The sequence below is a fragment of the Leuresthes tenuis genome, unplaced genomic scaffold, assembly GCF_036924035.1.
Source record: "Leuresthes tenuis unplaced genomic scaffold, fLeuTen1.0.hap1 SCAF_17, whole genome shotgun sequence".
Classification (NCBI taxonomy): Eukaryota; Metazoa; Chordata; class Actinopteri; order Atheriniformes; family Atherinopsidae; genus Leuresthes; species Leuresthes tenuis.
Window position 1 is genome coordinate 18,216,278 of NW_027325371.1, and position 18,945 is coordinate 18,235,222.

The 18,945-nt window shown below is 44.8% G+C and overlaps 3 protein-coding genes across 3 annotated transcripts; 1 reads left to right on the forward strand and 2 right to left on the reverse strand.

Moving 5' to 3' along the window:
• Positions 1–1,813: 1,813 nt before the first annotated feature.
• tmem150b (transmembrane protein 150B) lies at positions 1,814–4,469 on the reverse strand. The gene is given in 6 exon segments (XM_072369587.1): positions 1,814–2,016; positions 3,297–3,495; positions 3,659–3,752; positions 3,754–3,778; positions 4,218–4,305; positions 4,401–4,469. Coding segments are annotated over 6 exon segments (678 nt in total).
• A 576-nt stretch (positions 4,470–5,045) lies between these two features.
• Positions 5,046–10,277, reverse strand: adsl (adenylosuccinate lyase). The gene is made up of 12 exons (XM_072368890.1): positions 10,023–10,277; positions 7,670–7,873; positions 7,503–7,547; positions 7,239–7,318; positions 6,998–7,169; positions 6,877–6,923; positions 6,509–6,599; positions 6,332–6,401; positions 6,068–6,215; positions 5,627–5,807; positions 5,353–5,529; positions 5,046–5,224 (listed from the first exon to the last, which is right to left on the reverse strand). Exons 1-12 carry the CDS (start codon positions 10,164–10,166, stop codon positions 5,138–5,140), a joined length of 1,446 nt encoding a protein of 481 aa, XP_072224991.1. The 5' UTR covers positions 10,167–10,277; the 3' UTR covers positions 5,046–5,137.
• Positions 10,278–10,909: 632 nt separating this feature from the next.
• On the forward strand, positions 10,910–18,217 carry LOC140273708 (GTPase IMAP family member 8). The gene is made up of 6 exons (XM_072369356.1): positions 10,910–11,510; positions 12,443–12,998; positions 14,199–14,296; positions 14,450–14,581; positions 14,710–15,300; positions 16,296–18,217. The coding sequence occupies exons 1-6, from the start codon at positions 11,480–11,482 to the stop codon at positions 16,367–16,369; spliced, it is 1,482 nt and encodes a 493-aa protein (XP_072225457.1). The 5' UTR covers positions 10,910–11,479; the 3' UTR covers positions 16,370–18,217.
• Positions 18,218–18,945: the final 728 nt, after the last annotated feature.

Consider the following 18,945-nt stretch of genomic DNA (forward strand, 5'->3'; position numbering starts at 1 on the left):
TTCTGAATTCCTCCGTATGAGCTGCTGTATAATTCGAGAGCGTGTCGTAATTACACGACTTCTTGCAAAGAGCGGGACCGAAATGTAAAGAGAAAAAAATCCCAACATCTGAGGAGAACTTACAGGAAAATCCTCCAACAGGTATGTGCGTGTCTGCATTTTTTTGGAGTAATGTCAATTAATGTTTAAAGAAAACAACCAAAAAAAAGAGAGAGGAGTGAAGAAGTCTGTGTTGCTAATCAGCTGCAGCAAATAAGTTCCACGGGGACAGCGTTGTTAAGCTCTCCGTGCTGTCTGCAGCAGCAGAAACACGGAGGAACTAACAGCACTTGAGAAATTCCCATAGAATTCCAAGCTGTCCATCTGATCCATGTGCCCGCGCATCAAAGCCCCCCTCTGGTTATCACACAGCATGGAGTATGTGAAAGAATGCTCTCAGGACATAGCAGGACACTGGGGGCCCAGTATTCCCATCTCGAGCATGCCCTTGGTGATTTTTAATGACATAAATAAACCACAAAAATATAAATGAAAAGCTGATTATTACACGATAGTACCAACAGAACCAAATAAACAGAGAGCTCGGACTGGAGAGAGAGTTTATTCGCTGGAGCCAAGAGTGGAACCTCAGCGTGACTGTGAGAGCTCCATTGTTTTGCTCATCTTAAATAGCCCTGACAAATTGGGCTGAATGCAGAACTTCTGTCTAAACTAGAGGCATCCTCCAAAAACATGCTGGCGCAGTACCAGAGATGCATTTTCCCATCAGTGAAAGCATCCTCAGCCAGTGCTGCTCAACAGCGCCCCTCCTGGCCAGCGTTTTTTTTTCCTGAGGATCTACAGGGCAGGTAAAGAATTTCAAACGAAGCCGCGTTGCAGAGGGATGATGTTCAGACTGAAACTACAGAAGAGCGTGCTTCATTAATACGACACAGCTTTGGTCAGTGACTTAAAAATAAAACAATAAAACAATACAATAAAACTTGAAATGCGGCCAAATCCAACAGCTCTCTTTATGTATTTGTGTCATTACTTTCTTTCTTTTTTTCCCCCTCAAGCAGCATTTGCAGCACACTTCCACCCTTATTTTTTGTCCCCCTTCCTCTATTGTATAAAGCCACTGACAGGTGGAGACCAAGGGAAAAAAAAAGACCAGACTTTCTCTGGTACTCACGGTCTGTGCAATAAGAACCAGTTAATTTTATCCCACAGAAAAAGGACTTTGTTACTGTGTATTAAATTCCATGTCAAAACAGGATTATGAGGGGTTTTTCCAGTAAAAAAAAAAAAAAGAAAACATGAGGGACCAATTTCAAAAGCTGCTGGTGTTGTTGGTGTGGCGCCACCATGTGTTGGAATGTACTCACTGCTATGTGGGCAAAGAAATTAATAAACTCATAACTGTCCAGTTTTGCCGTAAACAGGAAAATAATCCTCATCAGTTTTAGGAATCAACAGTGTCTCTTTTTTCAAACACAGACGACAACATTTCTATGAGATTAACTTTTTTAGATTCTGGACGTGTTGACAACACTAATGAGCAAATAACTAATGAGCCTTCGACCACTTTATTGTGTTTTAAAGGGCCAACAGTTGGGCAGGGAATTAAAACAAACATTTTTCTGCATCCATGTTATGTATCTCGGCTTCTTTTAAAGCTATTGCAGGATGACTTGTTATTTAGTTTATACATACAAAAGAATGAACAATTGTGTTCAAATACAGCTAACATAATCTTTAAAAAAAAATGTTTTAGGATGTTAGGTTTTTTTAACCATTCACACTTGCAAACAGATGTAGTCTGTGTGTGACATTAGCTCAGCGCATTTACAACAAGTCCATTCATCTCTACCGAGGCAGGGTTCTTCAAAGCTTGCTACTGTACAGTGAGACGGTGGCAGTCAATACGTCTGAACTCAACCCCAAAAGGGCCAAACAGGCAGAGGGACGACATGACCAAAGCCCATTCACACACTGAAGCTGCAGAGATCTTGCCTTTATTTAGAAGAACGGACACTGGAGGAGAAAAGAGGAGTCAAGGACGAAAAGGTTGCACCCGGTGGATTTCATCTTCACCGACTCTGAAGCATTTTAATTTTGCACTCTTATCTTGCACTGTTCTGGCCACTTTGATGTTGTGGTTGTCTTGTCACATGTAGGATGATGGATCTTTCAGCAAAGATACTGCGTATCTGAAGCTTTAAAGGTGCAAGGCTCTCAAGTTTCACGCAGTGACAGTGAGACAAACGTATTTCAGCCATTTCGCGCCCGCAACTTGTACGTCTTGCAGTTAGAAGTGCAACATCCACTAAGGTGTACAAAATGAATGGATGAATGAAGTTCCATGCAGTATCTTTGTGTTGTGTTTGTCGAAACTTGACAGCCCTGCCGACATAAATTATGCAATTCAACGTGGACTGAATCTGAATGAAAATACAAAAAGAAAAGGGAAAATAAAAAGCCTTTAAGGCGTCTTTTAAGAGTCCGTATCAGTTATCAAAATTATAAGCCCCTCACGACTGTTAGCAAGTGTTAACACAATATCTATTTCTCTATTCTCAAAGGTTTAGGGCCCACGTAAAAAGGACTGAAGATAGGCTTGATTAATTATAGTAAGTAAAATGTCTGGATTGCATGAAACAAGTAAGCAAAGTGAACTGATCTATATTAATTTTCATCCAACAGAACTACTCCTACTGTTAGCTAGCAAAGCCAGATCCTAGCTAGCTAATTTTTCTTTTTCTTTTTAGAAAAGTAAAGTTAGTAAAGTTAAACAGTCTATATCAAAACAACCAAAGATCATTTAACAGAGATAATTTAGTTCGCTAGAAGAACCCAATAAAGGTTGCAATAATTTAAATAATTAGCTAAAACTAACCAATAAAAGTGACATTGTATGCTAACTAGCTAACAAAGATAAATTCCTGTAAAAAAGGAAAAATGTTCAATGTATAACAGTAACAGGCACAAATAAATAGCAAAAGAATTTAGCAAAAATGAGAATGATAATGATATTTATCGTAGTCTAGTTGAAAGTCAAAGTATTGACTGAAGAGAGATAACATGTTGGAAAAACTGTTGAAACGTAGAATGATTCATGCTGCTAAACATTAACCAGTAATAATTCAAATAAGATGAATACATTTGGAAACTGCTGATGTGAATGAAGCAGTACTGAGAAGACTGGAAGGGTTTCAGACAATAAGTCAGAAAACAGGCTTGGCGGTGCATTTCTTATTAAAATGTAAAAAAAAATTTTTAAAAAATGATACAGTTGTTCAATATCTAATTTTCACAAGTGTGCTGGTAACTTGCATCTGCGTGCATACGGACTGATAGGATACTTGCAGTGAACAGGATGGTACAGAGGGTGCAGCAGGTCACCCGTGCAGGTCCCTATTAGTGTTGAGCCCAATAGGTTAGATACAGCTGTACCCAGAAGTGGGCCAGCCCCAGAAATCCTGCCAGGAGGTGAACTCCCATGAAGACTGATTCCTAAGTTGTGGAAAACAGCAAGCGGAGGATTTTAGAGAGCACAAAGTGAAAACCATGGAAAGGAAAAAACTAAACAATAAACAGCATGAATGAAACAAAAGAGTTGGCTGAAACAATCTAAACAGTATAAAATGATGGAGCTGGACATACTGTGAGCTGTTACCTGGAAGATGCCAGCGATAGAGATTCCTATGGAAGAGAAAACTTCTAAAAAAATGCTGGCAGTGTTGGCTTTAACATGGTTGCCATAGTCTCTGGAATCGGAGCACCACAATCCACAGGGCTGTGCGACAGACATTAAGGGGGAAAAGGGCAGTATAGAAGTTACTTAAAAATTAACTGTTTCATCCGTCCATGGCCTGAGACAGGAAATAAATCAGCACTCTGCGAAATGGCCGCTTTGGATTATAGCTCCAAATTAGAAAAATTAGGGACAGTATGGAAAATGCTAATTTAGAAAAAGAAAGAAAGAAAGAAACACTGATTCTCACAGGGGCGACTTTTTCGAAATGTGTTGCAGGTTTGAAATGCAAAAATTTACATATATTAACAAATAAAGTTGTTGATCTTGGGCTCATAGTGTCTGAAATGAAGTAAAAGTCCCAAGTAAATTCAAGAATTACCGCAGGGTTTTTCTGATTTGGGGGCTGTAATTAAAACGAACAAACCCAAAACATTAGTTGAACGACTCCTTTCTCCCGGTGCGTACATGTGATGTTTACCTAAAACGAAGCAGATGTTACTGAACTGTGCAAAGAGACAGCTCCGAGGGTTGTGACCGCCACAGGAACTTAAACTAGTCTGAACGAGCTATAACGCACGCTACTGTTAACACACAGTCGGAGCAGGAGAGCTTTTCTCTGAATGAAAACACAACATTGTTCATTAAAACAGAAGCAAAATACTCACACAGTCCAAATACCCACAGTTCCAAAGACAGCCAGGCAGATGGGGAGCAATGCCCACAGCCACATACTGCAGTACAGCTGCTGTTTGGGTCGGGCAGAGGTGAACTCTCAGGAAAATAAAAAAGCCTCACCCTTAAAAAAAATACATGGGATACATAAACATAAATACATGGGAAAAGACATCTTTACTTACTCCATGCCAAGGAATTGCAGATTGGAAAGGATCTCACTCTTGAACTTCACAGTATGTCATCCCATCAGTACCACGGCATACTCGACGCCACCGTAGCTTGTGCCGGGGTCACAGTAATGACTCAACTTTGTGACACTTCATATGATGACAACCGTTACGGTCAAGGTTTGTGATGACAGGAGATAAAGGGCGAAGGGGACGGATGAGCAAAGTAATCATCCCCAACAACTGGCCCATCAACCCTATTCAGTCCTCATCTGTAACCAAATGAAGGATTAACAACACATTTCAAGAAATAAGTTGCTTATTTAACAACTACTTTCAGTATCCGATTAGCTTTTATTGATTTTGCATTTGGTAAACGAACTTAAGCCTTTGAGCCAAGTCATTTTGGTCTCATACAATCAAAAGTAGCTGACAAAAAATAAAAACACCCACGTAGACAGAAACTGCATTGACTTTCTTTATTGAGGTATAAAGGAGCATTCAAAGTCCTTTTCTCCTGTCCAGTGTGCATGGCAGTGAAATACGCATGCGTGTGTTACAGCTCAAGCTCAATCTTGACATCCATTTTAGCCTTGTAGGGCTCCAGCAGGGGGCGCACTTCTTCAGACAGGAACCTGGCAACCTGGGTGAGAGGAAGACGAGGAAAAAGACAGAGAACCAAATATGTTAGACAGCACAGGATTCAGCTGAAGAATGATTAACTGAGTTAGTGGCAGAGGAGAAGCCGGGCAAGGCCTATTACTGTGGTACCTGCTGAGGAGCACGGCCAATAAAGGTCCTGGGGTCCAGCAGGGCATCCAGCTGCCCCAGGATAGGTGCGAAGTAAGGGTCTCGCTGGACTCTTGCCAGCAGGTCGTTGTCACCGCCTTCCTGCTTAACGACAGCTCCTGCCTCCTGGGACAGAACACGGATCTTCTCGTGGCAGTCCTGATGGAGAGGTGCAGTGAGGAATAGAAGACAGGAAACACCAGTCATGATTATCACATTTGCTCACCAAGGCCCTCTCACTGAGCTCTCTCCTTACCTGTCTGTTCCCTCCAGCTTTCACCATTGCCATAATGATGTTCTCTGTGGCCATGAAGGGCAGCTCGTGGCGGATGTGTCTCTCTATGACTTTTGGGTAGACGACCAGACCCTCTGTGATGTTCTGCAGAGTGCTGAGGATGATGTCTGCTGTGAGGAAGGACTCGGGCAGGGAGATCCTCCTGTTCCGCGCAAATTACAGCACAATACTCAGATTAGTAGCAGATTAATAAAGGGAGCCTGGATACCCAGCACTTGCACCCTTGATGAAACCACAGTGATTAGGAGTGCAAGTATCAGCCAGGTTCTGCTAATATAACCCACTTGAGTAACTGATCAAAGTGAGCGCTTCCATAAAAGCAGACGTTTTGGCAGTTTGCTGGTCTGGACAGTACCGTGTGTGGCTGTATGAGTTGATACGAGTGCGTGTGGGTTGGCTGACCTGTTGGCGCTGTCATCCAGCGTCCTCTCCAGCCACTGGACTGAGGCCGTCTGCAGCGGGTCGGCCATCAGCGCCACCAGATGTCGGGCCAAGCTGCAGCAACGCTCGGCACGCATTGGGTTCCTCTTGTAGGGCATGGCACTGGAACCTGGATGGGGGGGGGGAGAGACAGCTTCATGCTGAGCAAACGGTTTGCACTCTTACAGCTCAGCGTGCTTTTGAATCTCAGGATGTTTTGCAGCTCTGCGGGGCGAGAAAACGTACCGATTTGCTCTTTCTCAAAAGGCTCCTCTATTTCCTTTAGGTTGGCCAGCAGGCGGATGTCTGTACAGATCTATAGCAGAGTTGAAAGATGGGCGATCAACAAGTCGATTCATAAAATAAATTGTTAAGATATTTTACCACCAGATGGAGACATTTATCTAAATATCTCCATCTTACCTTGTGGACAGTAGCTCCCAAACTGGCCAGGTTGGACACACAATCGACGTCCACCTTGCGGCTGTATGTCTGTCCGGTCACCAGATAGGCTCTGGGTAAGATTGGCATGACATTAGAGGGATACGAACAGACCTATTCTCTGCAGTCTGTTAAAGGTCTCCACCCCATAAAGACGTTGCCTGACTGACATCACCCCATTGCTTTGTGGATTGTTGCTTTGAGCTCAGCATTTAGCCATCGCCACCCTTTGGCTTTTGCAACCACAAGAGATCTGAAAGGGTGGACCTGAGCACTAAGTTGATCCACCCTTTTACTATAGCCTTTATATTTAACATTTAATATTGGCGGAAGTGTGGTGCAGCGCTCACTTTTTGAAGCCAGCCATTTCCGTCACCATCTTGTCGAGTTCCTCCACCTGGTGGCAGAAGATAACAATTAAAACCTACCATCACACGCCGGTTTATCGGTTATTGGTGGGGTTTTTCATACCTTGTCATGGTTCCCCTGAAAGAGTTGCAGGAAGCTGGCTTGGGTGCCGGTGGTCCCCTTCACCCCCCGGAAGCGTAGGTCATCGCGTGCTCGCTGCAGGTTCCGCATGTCCATGGCCAGATCCTGCAGCCACAGACACGCCCGCTTCCCCACAGTGGTCAGCTGGGCAGGTCTGTGCAGTGAACACCAAGGTTGGCCAGAGAAACGGAATGAAAACTGCTGCAGCTCCTTTCAGACTTACTGGTAGTGTGTGAAGCCGAGCGTAGGGAGGTCAGCATGTTTCTCCGCAAAGTTTGCCAGCCTGTCAATGACTCTTGCCAGCTGCAGGGGTAAAGATGGAGTTTAATCACCGACTTATGACATCACACCGTTACGACTAATACAACCTCGGCGAGTAATGTACAGGGCACGTATTTTACGTGTCGCGGGGAAACGGCGCAAATTAAATTACTGCTGCCATTATTCCTATTCTACCGTTTCCACAAATCTAACAGCTGAGCCTCACCTTTGGCAAGAGGATGTCGAATCCATCACGCAACATAATCAAGTCCTGAGGAAGAAAAACAAAGCGATTTACATGTTTAAAGAGGAGCAGGCTGTTCGAAGACAAACGGCGACAGTGGGGACCGAATGAAAAACTGGTGATGCAATCCAACAAATAATCCCGCTCACCGTATTGTCTCCAACATAACAGGAGGTGGCCCCGAGGTGAATGATGGGAGCGGCAGCGGGGCAGCAGTGGGCGAAGGTGTGGACGTGAGCCATGACATCGTGCCTGAGCTTACGCTCCTCCTCGGCCGCCATGACGAAGTCTATGTCCTCTGCGTGGCCCTCCATCTCCAGGACCTGAGCGTCCGTGATGGGCAGACCCAAAGCCTGAGGAAGAAAGCCACCAGCACAGAGACAGGGGAAGGAAGCATAAGAAACACCTCGACACCAGCAAATTCATCAATTTACCTCGTAGTCCCGAATGGCCTAATGGGAATGAATACAGGATCCAATTTTAGGGATTAACACTACATAGTGGCTCAAGATTGGAGCCCATTTTTCATGGCAGCCGTAGTTACTCCTACATGCTTTAAAAGGGAGGCCGAGGGCTGGATTACTCCAATTCTTGCAATCTGTAACTTCGCCACTGGATGTCACTACAATGTTGGCACCGTACCTTTAATTCATTACAAGGGATTTTCATAGCTTATTTGATCAACTTAATGAATATGTCGATTTTTCTCTTAATCTAAAATGACTTTTGTGTTACTTGAGAACCCAAATGAACGACCAGCCACTGAAGCCGTAATCTCAATAATCTATGGAAGAAGATTTGAATGTCCACTGGCTGAGCAAAGAACACACAGCCTGCTGTTGACATTAGTGACCCCGGTCTTTCTCGTTAAAACTCCTGACATGTGCTGTCCTTATGAGGAGACATTCAGTACTTTGATTAGATTTGACTCAGAGAGTCATGCGACTTCAGAAAGGTTACGGAACTGGCTGATTGAGAAATTTAGCCCAACCGTGCGAGTTGTCCCCTCTCTTTGCGTTCCAACATGGTCTCAAAGGTCAAACTGTAGACAGGCCGGCTTCAAACATGTGGCGACTGAACCCGAAGATATCACAGCGCAGAAAATGCAAATATTTCTGAGGGCAAACCTAAAGAAACTAACGCCGAGCTGGAGGCTAAGATGAGTTAAATACAGCCTCCCAAAGGGCTAGCTCTTGTTACTGAGACATTCTCTGCTATTTTCAATCACTGCTGAACGCTGGCCATAGCCTCTCTGCCCGGGGAAGACTCTAGAAAAGCTGAAGTAGCCCTAAAGATGGCACGTGCAAGTGTGTGTGTGTGTGTGTGTGTGTGTAACAAGTCATGAGTTGATCCATGTGAAAGAGAGTCAGTCACCAGTTAACCTCCCTTTTGGCCTCTTTAATAAGGCAGCTGATTGAATTAAAAGAACTGCAGAGCTCATGTTTGAGCGACGTCCAGTTAATCCTGAAAACATACGTTTATTCGCTGACACGTATGAGGTGTACATGGCCCTGGTTTTTAGTAAACTTTGACCCTGGCGTATCAAAGCACGGGGCTCGGGCGGACCTCAGAGGAATCGCACTCGCGGCTCAACCAGTTAACGCCAGGCACCCTGCTATGTTTCAGAGGCTTCCTTCTCACGACTCCAGAAGGCCCCAGAGGTCATCATTACAGAATCCTGCTGAGCAGAAAAACAGCGTTGAAAGCCACACGTGGATTTTAAATGAGAGTAGAAGCGAACAGTCCGACTTTCTGAGGTATTCAAACATGTTCAAACAGACCAAGTGTGTCATACTGGTTGGTCGTTGGTGTTATTCCCTTAACTTTTAGGATAGTAGAAACAGACCATTTACAATAAGTGTTTTTTCCAGCATTTACCCATCGCAAACTGTTTAGTGGAGAATGCTGGAAAGATGGGAACTGATGAAAGCTTTTGTCCACAAAGCTTATAAAATCAATTCAAAAGCTGGCAACAAACTCATCAACGATTTTTACAATAATAATAACAATAAATCATTTGAATGAATTGCACATATATCCGGCTTCAAACCATCTCCACTTCCACTTCTGTCCAACAACCCATAAGCCTAACTTTGAGACCAAACAAGCCGGTTTTAGTTTCGAAACTAAGGACAGGTTTGGATTTGTTCAAAGCTGATAGTCTGAAGGCAACAGGTGGATTCCATGAGCACTTTATGGGCTTGTTGCATCTGCAATAAAAAAAGCTTGTGTAGAACTCTCACGAGGTCTCAAAACGACAAAAGAATTCTATTAGGTTTGATATTTTTCTCTCCTGCTGAAGCTTTATATCAGAATTCTGTATGCTCGATCTGCTTTTTGCTGCTGAGGTCCTCTGCAAAAACTATATTTAGAGCAGGAAACTTGATAAGGCTCCCTGAAGGTCGCAAACTTGGGTTCAGAAGCCTTGCGAAGCTTGACATAAACGGGTCGTCATATGCACAGAAACACCCCAAACACTGACTCCGCTAAAGTGTGTCACACCTTCTCGGCTTTAGCCAGGTAGATCCACAGCTTCCTCCAGGTTGTGAATTTCTTCCTGTCACTGAAGTTGTAGGCCATTTCCTTGCTGGCATACCTGGACACCAGCGGTGAACGGTACTTCATGAACTCGTCGGCTCCCTCCATGCTTTCTGTGTCCGCTAATAGAGAAAAGTCAGCTTCGCAAAACAAGCCGGTACACGCACGCAAGCCCCCGTGCAAGAAAGCTACTTCAGCCCTTAGCGTCGCATGGACTAGGCGAACCGTTTTTTGTTTTTTTACGACACCCAAAGTCGGCGAACGGCTCGAGGTCTGATTGCGACACTTGCGACGACATACGGTAGCGCGGTCCAAACACCATCGTCCAAAATAGCTGCTACGTTTAAGTCTCATCACTCCTACAAGAGATGAGTGTGTATAAAAACTCATAAATATTGAAAATGCGTCATAAGTGTTTTTGCCTTCTGAAAATAAACACAGTGTACTATCAGGGTCCGTGAATGTATCGCGGCACTAAGCCACGGACAGGGTTTTTTAAATTTATTTTTATTTAGTTTTTCTTCTTCACCCGATATATTCCTCAAAAACTACACAGTAAGGTGACAGAGCTTTGATCATTAATGCCAAATGACTCCCAACAATGATTTGCTATTCCTAGTTGCTCTTATGTATTATGTAAGCTGTGACCTCATGCCTTGCATCAATATTTAAATGTATTTATGAATGCTTTATTCACCATTTCCTGCCTCACAATACGTCTGTGTCTGCAGGGATTACGTTATTGTTTTCAACAGAAAAAAAAGAGTTCTTCTTCTACTATTTCTTTTTCTACTCCTCCTCATGTGTGTCTATCCATCCCTCTCTCTGTCGTCCTGACTGCAGTCTGCATACAGTGCCACACTGCTGCTGCTGCTGGGTGATTGGAGTAAGTGGGAGGAACGTCTTCCTCTATTTTGCTTCAAAACAATGACAGGACATCCTCCTGGAGCTGCTGCGGCAGGAGTGGATTTGGCTTTGAGTCTCCTGCATTGCACAATCTTTCCCCTCTCCTCGGACAGATAAAAAAAAAGGAAAAAGACAAAAGAGGGAGCACTGGAAGACGAGAAAAGGGAGGGAAGGACGCATAGCAGAGGAGGAAAGAGAGCAGTTGTGGGGTGAAGAGGGCGTGGGAGATAATAGATTATAGAAAAGAGCGAGAGGCTGAATGACAGAGGAGGTATGAGAGGAAAAGGGGAGGCAGGGCCAGAGATGTTAAACTGAAAATGGAGTGAGTAACACTGCAGTAGAATGAGGGTTAAAGTGAAAGGGAGAGCTGAGAAGCATTTGAGTTGGCAGCCTTTCGCACGCCGCTCAGGATCTGCCGCTTTCTGAAGAAGCAAGAAAAGGAAGCCACCGTGGAGTCGAGAAGGAGAAGGAGGAGGGGGACTGAGAAGGAGGAAGCCAGAGGTTCTACACACAAGATGGCTGCTGTGTCCTCTGCCTCTGACACTGGTAAGTGAGGTTTAAATCTTTTGCAGAATGCTTTGCCTCTGGTTCCCCTTCATCGCTCCTCATTTCATCACAGTGTCCAGGGCATACAGCACTGTTTCTCATTTGGACCCCACTAAAGTGGGAAACTGTTGCACGAGTCATCTGTATGTGATTAGCAACACACATGGAAAGCCTCACCAACAGTGAGCAGCAGGGATGAAATAATGAAGTTCCCCACAGCTCCATGTATGCTCCTCATGGCGTCATCGTCATGGAGCATTCACCACTCCTGCTGCCATATGCTGAGTATCCATGTTGTATCCTTACGCCATTTTATCAGGATGTCTATTACTCTTGTAACTTTCATATTCTATCCACATGTCTATAAGGAGTCCAACGATCCTCCCACCTGACCTTAATTTTCCAAAGGCTGAGGACTGATGGAGACTAGGAGAGGGCGTGCTACGAGCTGGGGCAGAAGAGGGGGGGAAGGAACTAGATAAGAATAAAAGAGAAGGTGGCAAAGCAGAAGGAATATGAGGTAGCAAGGATCGGATGAGAAGATGGCACAGCAGAGATCAGTGGGGACAGTGCAGGAATGAGAGGAGAAAATGCAAATCCATTCATCTTCATAACCACAAACAGTAATCTAGAGTCAGAACAAGGAATTTAAACAGTATGGACCCTTTCCTCTATGTTTTTAGAGTATACTTGGAATTCATGGTTCTTTTAAATGGGGTTGTGGTTGTTTTCGTGAGAAGGATCCATATACGTGCCTCACTCTTGAGCTACTTTTGGCTTCAGAAGGGTTACTTTTGATTCTGAAAGCTCAGAATTCATGAGTCATTTACACAATTTACATTGTGCAATATCGAAATCCCATGTTCCATTAGAACATAATAACGGTAAAGTCTTTCCCGTAGAGAGCCTCTGATCTGTCTGTGTTATAATAGGGGATCCCAGGGGCCGCCACCCCCCTGAGCGCCGACTGCTGATCCTCGGGGGCCCACAGTCTGGAAAGACCTCCTCTGCCAACACCATTCTGGGACTCAAGGTGTTTGACGCTGGGACAGAGACTACTCACAGCAATGTGGCCCAGACGGAGATCTACGGCCGACGGGTCACAGTGGTCGACGCTCCATCGTGGGCCATTCCCGCTGACCCTGAGGAGGAAGAAGAAACTGATACCACCGACAATGCCGGTGCCGAGTCAGAGAGCCCGGCACGACCACCACCGAGCCTGGACAGCGAGGGGCCGTGCATGGGGGCCATTCTCTGCCCTCCTGGACCTCACGCTATCCTGCTTGTGGTGTCAGTCACCAAACCCTTCACTGACACTGAGAGGAGGGCCGCGGAGGATCAGTTGGGGGCACTGGGTGGAGGGATCTGGAGGTATTCCATGGTACTCTTTACATGTGTGGACAAGCTGCCCAAAGGTGTATTTATTGAGGAGCACATAGCGAACACTGGAGAGGCCCTGCAGTGGCTGGTGGAGAGATGTGGAAGCAGGTACAATCTCTGTTTGTTCCCTTATCTCACTCTGTTGTGTGTGTTTGTCTTTCCAAAGGCTCTGCTCTGAACAAAAGAACATCAGCCCGCACAGCTGTCTTTCTAAAGTCAGTGTTAGCTAGGCATGAGCAGTGCAACGCCAAAATTACTGAGTTTTTTTCATTCGGAGGGAGATGCTGCAGCACTTTAAAAGACGACTTCAAGGGAAAGAAAAACAGCTTTTGGTATATCAGAACTTGTTCTCTAGTCTTGAGCACAGGTGCATAGACTGAAAAAGGTTTAGAAAGTATCTCATCGGTCAAGTGATGTCATCACTGCGAATATAATTTGAGTCTGAAGACCACAAGTTAAACAATGAAAGATAACTAGGGTGTGAAGAGTTTAATGACAGTGAACTTAGCTAACCTCTGTAACCTCTGTAGTTTGCAATCAGGATGATTCTTTGCATCAGACTTTCACAAGGAAGCGTGATAGGAAAGTTTATACATGTATCTTGTGCCTTGATTGCATCCACTTGCCCCGTTAGTGATTGCCTCAGCTCAACAAAGAGCATCTTCTCACACTAACCGTCAAGGTCTGTTGTTCACTGCCCGCTGTGTTACAAATGACTCCCTGCAGCTGCAGCCTCGGTCTCTCACACTGCAGATTGCCTTGTTTAATGTATGACTATACCTTTCTTTAAAGACAAAAACCAACAACACAGAACTAAAAAGGTCTCCAAAACAGAAGAATACATGCAACAAAAACAAAGGAGTCATATACACATCATAAGGCTGATAAGTTGCAGGAGCAAAGTGGTGAAAACTCTTCTCGCACGGGGACGTCTGCATCTGTATACATTTGTTTTAAACTACCAAATCGAGCTTCCAGTGAGTGTTTAGTTCCTGGTTAGGTTCAACCCCTGACAGCTATTTCATAATAGTTACAGGATACCGTTCATAGAGGGGATCCGCTGCTAAGAAAAGGCCTCCCGCCCGCAGCGAAACAATAAAAAAAAACATTAAAAAATAAGATAAAGACATGGAAACAAAAGCAATAAATTCACTAATTTGGGGTAAGTCACATAAGCGCAAAACGCTCTGTGAAACATACATTATTTGAGAGCCAGGAAAGAATAGATTTCTGTTTTTCGTTCAGAGGGTTTAAATCAGTGCCCCCTTTAAACTGTGTTTTATTTCTTGCTTTTTTGTCTGACTGCAGGTATCACGCTTTTGATAACACCAGAAAAGAGACAGAGGAAAACACTCAAGTCCCAGAACTGATGGAAAAAGTGGAGGAAATGGTAACTGACAACCAAGGTTTGGCTCAGATTCATGTTTTGTGCATCACATCACATGTTCCTCGTAGACTCTGCAGTTTTAAGACTTTCTGCATTATTTAGTGCTTTATAATGCAGTGCTGTGATAAAAGAAGTTGAAACAGTTGAGTAAATTAATCATTGCTTCATGCAGGCTGGTACTTTGAGGTGAATGAGTTGATTTTATTGGAGGAAGAGCAGGCCAGGGGAGCTCTGGAGGAAGAGAGAATGAGGATGGAGGAGCATGCCAGACAGCGAGAGCAAATGATCGGAGGACCTCCGAGAGGTATGCAGGTGTTGTGCATGTTTGTGCACGATAGAATGCTGAGCAGTTAGTCTAGTTTGACATTTTGCTTTCCTTTACACTCCTTATCTGACCATCTGTTCCCACCACTCTTACATCTGGGTGTACAGACTTGAGGTTGCTGTTATTAGGTTGGAAGGGTGTCGGGAAGAGCTCGGTGGGGAACACCATCCTGGGCCGGCGTTGCTTTGAATCGGGCCAGGAGACAGAGATGTGCCTCAGAAGGCAAGCCCTCGTGTGTGGCCGTCGTGTCACCATCGTCGACACCCCTGGCTGGGACTGGTTCTCGGTAAGACGAACCCCAAAGCGAATCTGGCAGGAGTCCCAGCGCGGCGCCGCCCTCCTGCGACCGGGACCCCACACCCTGCTGCTGGTCCTGCCCGTGGTCTCGTCGCTCACCGCCAGGAAGAGGCGAACACTCCTGGCCCACATAGAGACTCTGTTTGGTGACAGCGCCTGGCTGCACACCATGGTGCTGTTCAGCTGCGGTGACTGGCTGGGACACACGCCCATTGAGGAGCACATCCTCAGAGGTGGGCGGGAACTGCAAAGACTGCTTGAGTTCTGTGGGAACTATTACCATGTCCTGGACAGTAAGACTCCTGGCAAGGACAGGAGTGTGTCGGTCCTCCTGGATAAGATAGAGGAGATGATCAGGGACAACGGCAACAAGGCCTTCCTCCCCATCCAAACAGAGTGGTGTAAGTCCTGCTCTTTAATTTTCATGCATACATTTCGTGTAAGATGAAAAAAAACAGACAGTGCAGATTTGAGAGTCACTTTAACTCTGCAGTAATATGTGCAATATGTCAAATGTTCTTGATTCATACATCGTTCTGGCTGCTCAACAGTTCTGAACCTGTTTTTCTCATAAAGTGCTCTTTGACTTTACTGAGTGACACTTCAGCACATCGGACTGACCACTTTAGAACCTGGACTCTTTCTGTGACGCCATGACGGTTTGGTATTGTCTTGCGGAAATAAGCAAGACCTTCCCTGAAAGAGATTTGTGTTGTTCGGCTTTGAAGCTGTCGTGTGCACTATGGTAGAAACGGACCATCGATGATTGTAGCTTTCAAACTGAGCGCTGATAGAGACACAAACTTTTCCCTTGAGCCTTAAAGACGTGTGACCCGCGTCTAACAAAAAAGAAAGATGGCGCCATTTCTGAATCCTGTTTTCTATTTTGAACGGTAGAGATTCAACTTGCATGTTTGGCTGCAGATGTTCCCATGTCAGAGTCATGGCTGCCTTGTGAGGGACTCCGGAGAACAGGGACAGAGATTCTTTCAATGATATTGTGCGCTGTTATTTTCCATTTTTAATGCTAAAAGCTTTCTGACCACGTAGCTTCTAACAGAGTGATGAATCCTCATCGTCTTCACTGCTGAAACACCCTCTTAGGTGGTTTTTTTGTATCCAGTCCTGGATTTTTCTTTTTCTACTCAAACTTTCCAGTCTTTTTGTTTGCTCAGTCCCAGCCGTCTCAGTTTCAACATCCATTTCCTGTTTGTTTTCTGTTTTTTCAATTAAGCACGACCATCAAATGATTTGCATATCACTGCATCGTGTTTTCATTCACATCGACCCCAGCACCCCAACGATGTCATACGTCTGACCATACCCGTAAGGCTGAAGTTTGTGTTTCCGTTGCTAAAAATTGTACTCACTGATGCAATTGTTTTCCATTCAACAGTGAGCGAGGAGAGCTCCTACTCTTCTGATAATACCGAACCGGAGGACGACTGCCGAGGATGTCAGCTCCAGTGAAACAGAGCCATTAAAGCAAAGACGCCTGGCCCTCCTCTCTTCGTTCTGAGTCATCAGTGGGCCCTAACATCACCTCATTTAACTTTAATCTCAGATTGAAAGCTTAGGAGTCTGAGGGGGAAAGAAAGCTTTCGGAGCAGGAGTCTGGTGACGTGTGTCTCTTTGTTGGAAAAAAAGAAAACACCAAATTCACTGTTCACTGAGCAAAGTTTAGCGTGAACCACCAATGAAGGAAGTGCGAATAACGCTCAGGGCAGACCATCTAAACCCAAGAGGAGGTGGCAGCGTCTTTGTAGCTCTGCGTTTGCTCTGCATTACGAGCTGAAAGAGCGACGTTAAAGGAAAGGATTGTGTTCCGCAGCGAGTCTGTCGCTCACCGGGTTCCATTGCTGCTCATCGTTCAGTTTAAACCACAAAGTGAAAACAAAAACCAAATGAAACCACGGACAGCGAGGCAAGAGCAGCGTTTTCACAGAGAGGAAACGTGCACATAGCCTCAGTTTACATTTATGGAAGTAGGCCAGACTTAAAACAAGAGGTGGGTTAACGAAATTCTCTTCATTAAAGTTTGATTAGGGCCCACCCGGGGAGCCGGGATTGGACTGATTGTGGTACATTTACAGAAGCGCTGATCAAAGCCGATCACTAAACGGCAGACAAGAGTCACACATTAATTCAAAGTCTTTCTGTGTGCATCTGCTTTCGAAAGTTGGAACTCTGCACTTTGGTGGTAAGCGGTTGTTTGGGTTCTTTGAACCCAGGCCAAGCGGTAACTAAGTATTTTATGTTGAGCCTTCACCCTTGAGAGGAGCTCTGGAGCAGTTGGGTAAGGCTGCATTGAAACTTCTGCTGTCTCAGATCCCAGCGGAGCAGCTTGGGCTGGCTCTGCTACAGTCATGCATCCAGCGCAAATATCGACAAGGTGGATTCAGCTACGTGCCTCAGCATCAAAGCGCGAGAGTGGGAGCGCAGCCCTGCAGCAGCAGCAGCAGCAGCAGCAGAGCTGGATCCTGAAAAGGCTACATCAAGCTTTCGCATGCTACAGAAACGAGAAAACCTCATGAACCGTTCAAGCTCACATAGGGCCTTTCCTGCCTCCCTTGCTCACTTTTTTCTACATCTACGACATTTCAGTTCCTGACATCAGGGGAGTAAAAAAAGAAGAAGGGAACGTGTAAATGTATCCTCAGATGTCAGGGGCATGTTAAGACATCGCATGCAGAATACAAGAGTGCCTGCGGATTTGAAGGCAACCTCACGTCTCATACCTCCAACTCTGGCTTGAAAAATAAAACACAAATTAGAGAATTTCGTGCATCACATCCCCTCCCACCTTGACCTCACAGCTGAGGAGAACTTTAAAAAAAATAAATAAATAAAAGTAGAAGCGGGGAAGAGGATTCACGCGAGAACTAGAAGCGTATGGAATATGTGACGGATATCACTGCCATGCCGATAAATTTTCATTTTCTACTCACGATGCAGCCGACAAAACAAAACAAAAAGAAAACCCCGCCGCAGCTTCCTCTATGTTATCCCGACTCTGTGCTTCTAGTGACGTAGGCCACCACTGCGCTTAGTGTGACGAGCATGACTTTAAAATTTCATACAAGGATGTTTCAGACGCCCATCCCGAGTCGAGTCCCACTCCACCTGTGAATACCTTGTATGAGCAGAGTATATTTACAGTGTCAAATATGATAAGTTGTAACCTCTTAGCGAAGCATCTTGCACTGTGTAAGTGCCACCACTTGAATGTAGCCAAAGTGACTGTGTAGTCCCTCTTGTATGGTGATTGCGTCATCAGAATTTTGTTCATCCTATGACAACAATAAAAGGTACATTATAGTAGTGAGCTTTTGACTTTTATCTTATGTCAATGTTGTTTATATTTCCTTCCTAGAAGACAATAAAACCTTTTGTTCAGCTGTATTTTGTGTGGAAGAGGTGGTAGTTATGTGGTATCGCCACTAGATGGAAGTGCAGCAGGCAGAATACATAATCATAGTGTGGCACATGTGTGTGTTAATAGATATACACATATTGGGTGTATTTGTTATTTTGTTTGAACGAAAACAACATGGAAGAAAAATCCACTCTGATTATTGTTTTCTGGGTAATCTGAAGTCTTTTACTATCCTTTAAATCAAAGGCAGCAGCAGCAGCATCCGCAAACTTTTTTTTTTGCTCCTTCTGGATAAAATGCTTTGCAAATTAGCTCTGCACCATTTTGACTGTTGGCATGCCTCCACAGAAGTATAGATCCCAGCTGAAGTGTCTGGACAGAAGCCCAGGCCAATTACAGCTCGCCCACCAAGGACCCGACGTAAGATAAACACACATATTTTGCGTGTATTATTCCAGCTCTGCCTAGATCAGCATCCCCTTTCTCCCCGTTTTCTGCTGACAAATGCATTCTCTTTTTAGCCCCCACACCACCACCACCACACTCACACCCCGACCAGAACAAGGGTAATAATTCAGCACAGAAACGCAACCCACTAAGATGAGACTTGTTTTTATCGGGAACTGATTCCACTTGTGCCAAAACACAACATTAAATTCACATGACTGTA

What these genes read in the sequence shown, in the direction of transcription:
- adsl (XM_072368890.1), bottom strand. Translation starts at nt 10,166, where the DNA reads ATGGAGGGAGCCGACGAGTTCATGAAGTACCGTTCACCGCTGGTGTCC. An exon ending in CTCGGCTTCACACACTACCA is followed by an intron (nt 7,170 to 7,238) that starts GTAAGTCTGAAA and finishes TTCACTGCACAG; the next exon opens with ACCTGCCCAGCTGACCACTG. An exon ending in AAGCTGGAGGGAACAGACAG is followed by an intron (nt 5,530 to 5,626) that starts GTAAGGAGAGAG and finishes CCTCTCCATCAG; the next exon opens with GACTGCCACGAGAAGATCCG.
- LOC140273708 (XM_072369356.1), top strand. Translation starts at nt 11,480, where the DNA reads ATGGCTGCTGTGTCCTCTGCCTCTGACACTG. An exon ending in GTCCTCTGCCTCTGACACTG is followed by an intron (nt 11,511 to 12,442) that starts GTAAGTGAGGTT and finishes GTGTTATAATAG; the next exon opens with GGGATCCCAGGGGCCGCCAC. An exon ending in GTGGAGAGATGTGGAAGCAG is followed by an intron (nt 12,999 to 14,198) that starts GTACAATCTCTG and finishes GTCTGACTGCAG; the next exon opens with GTATCACGCTTTTGATAACA.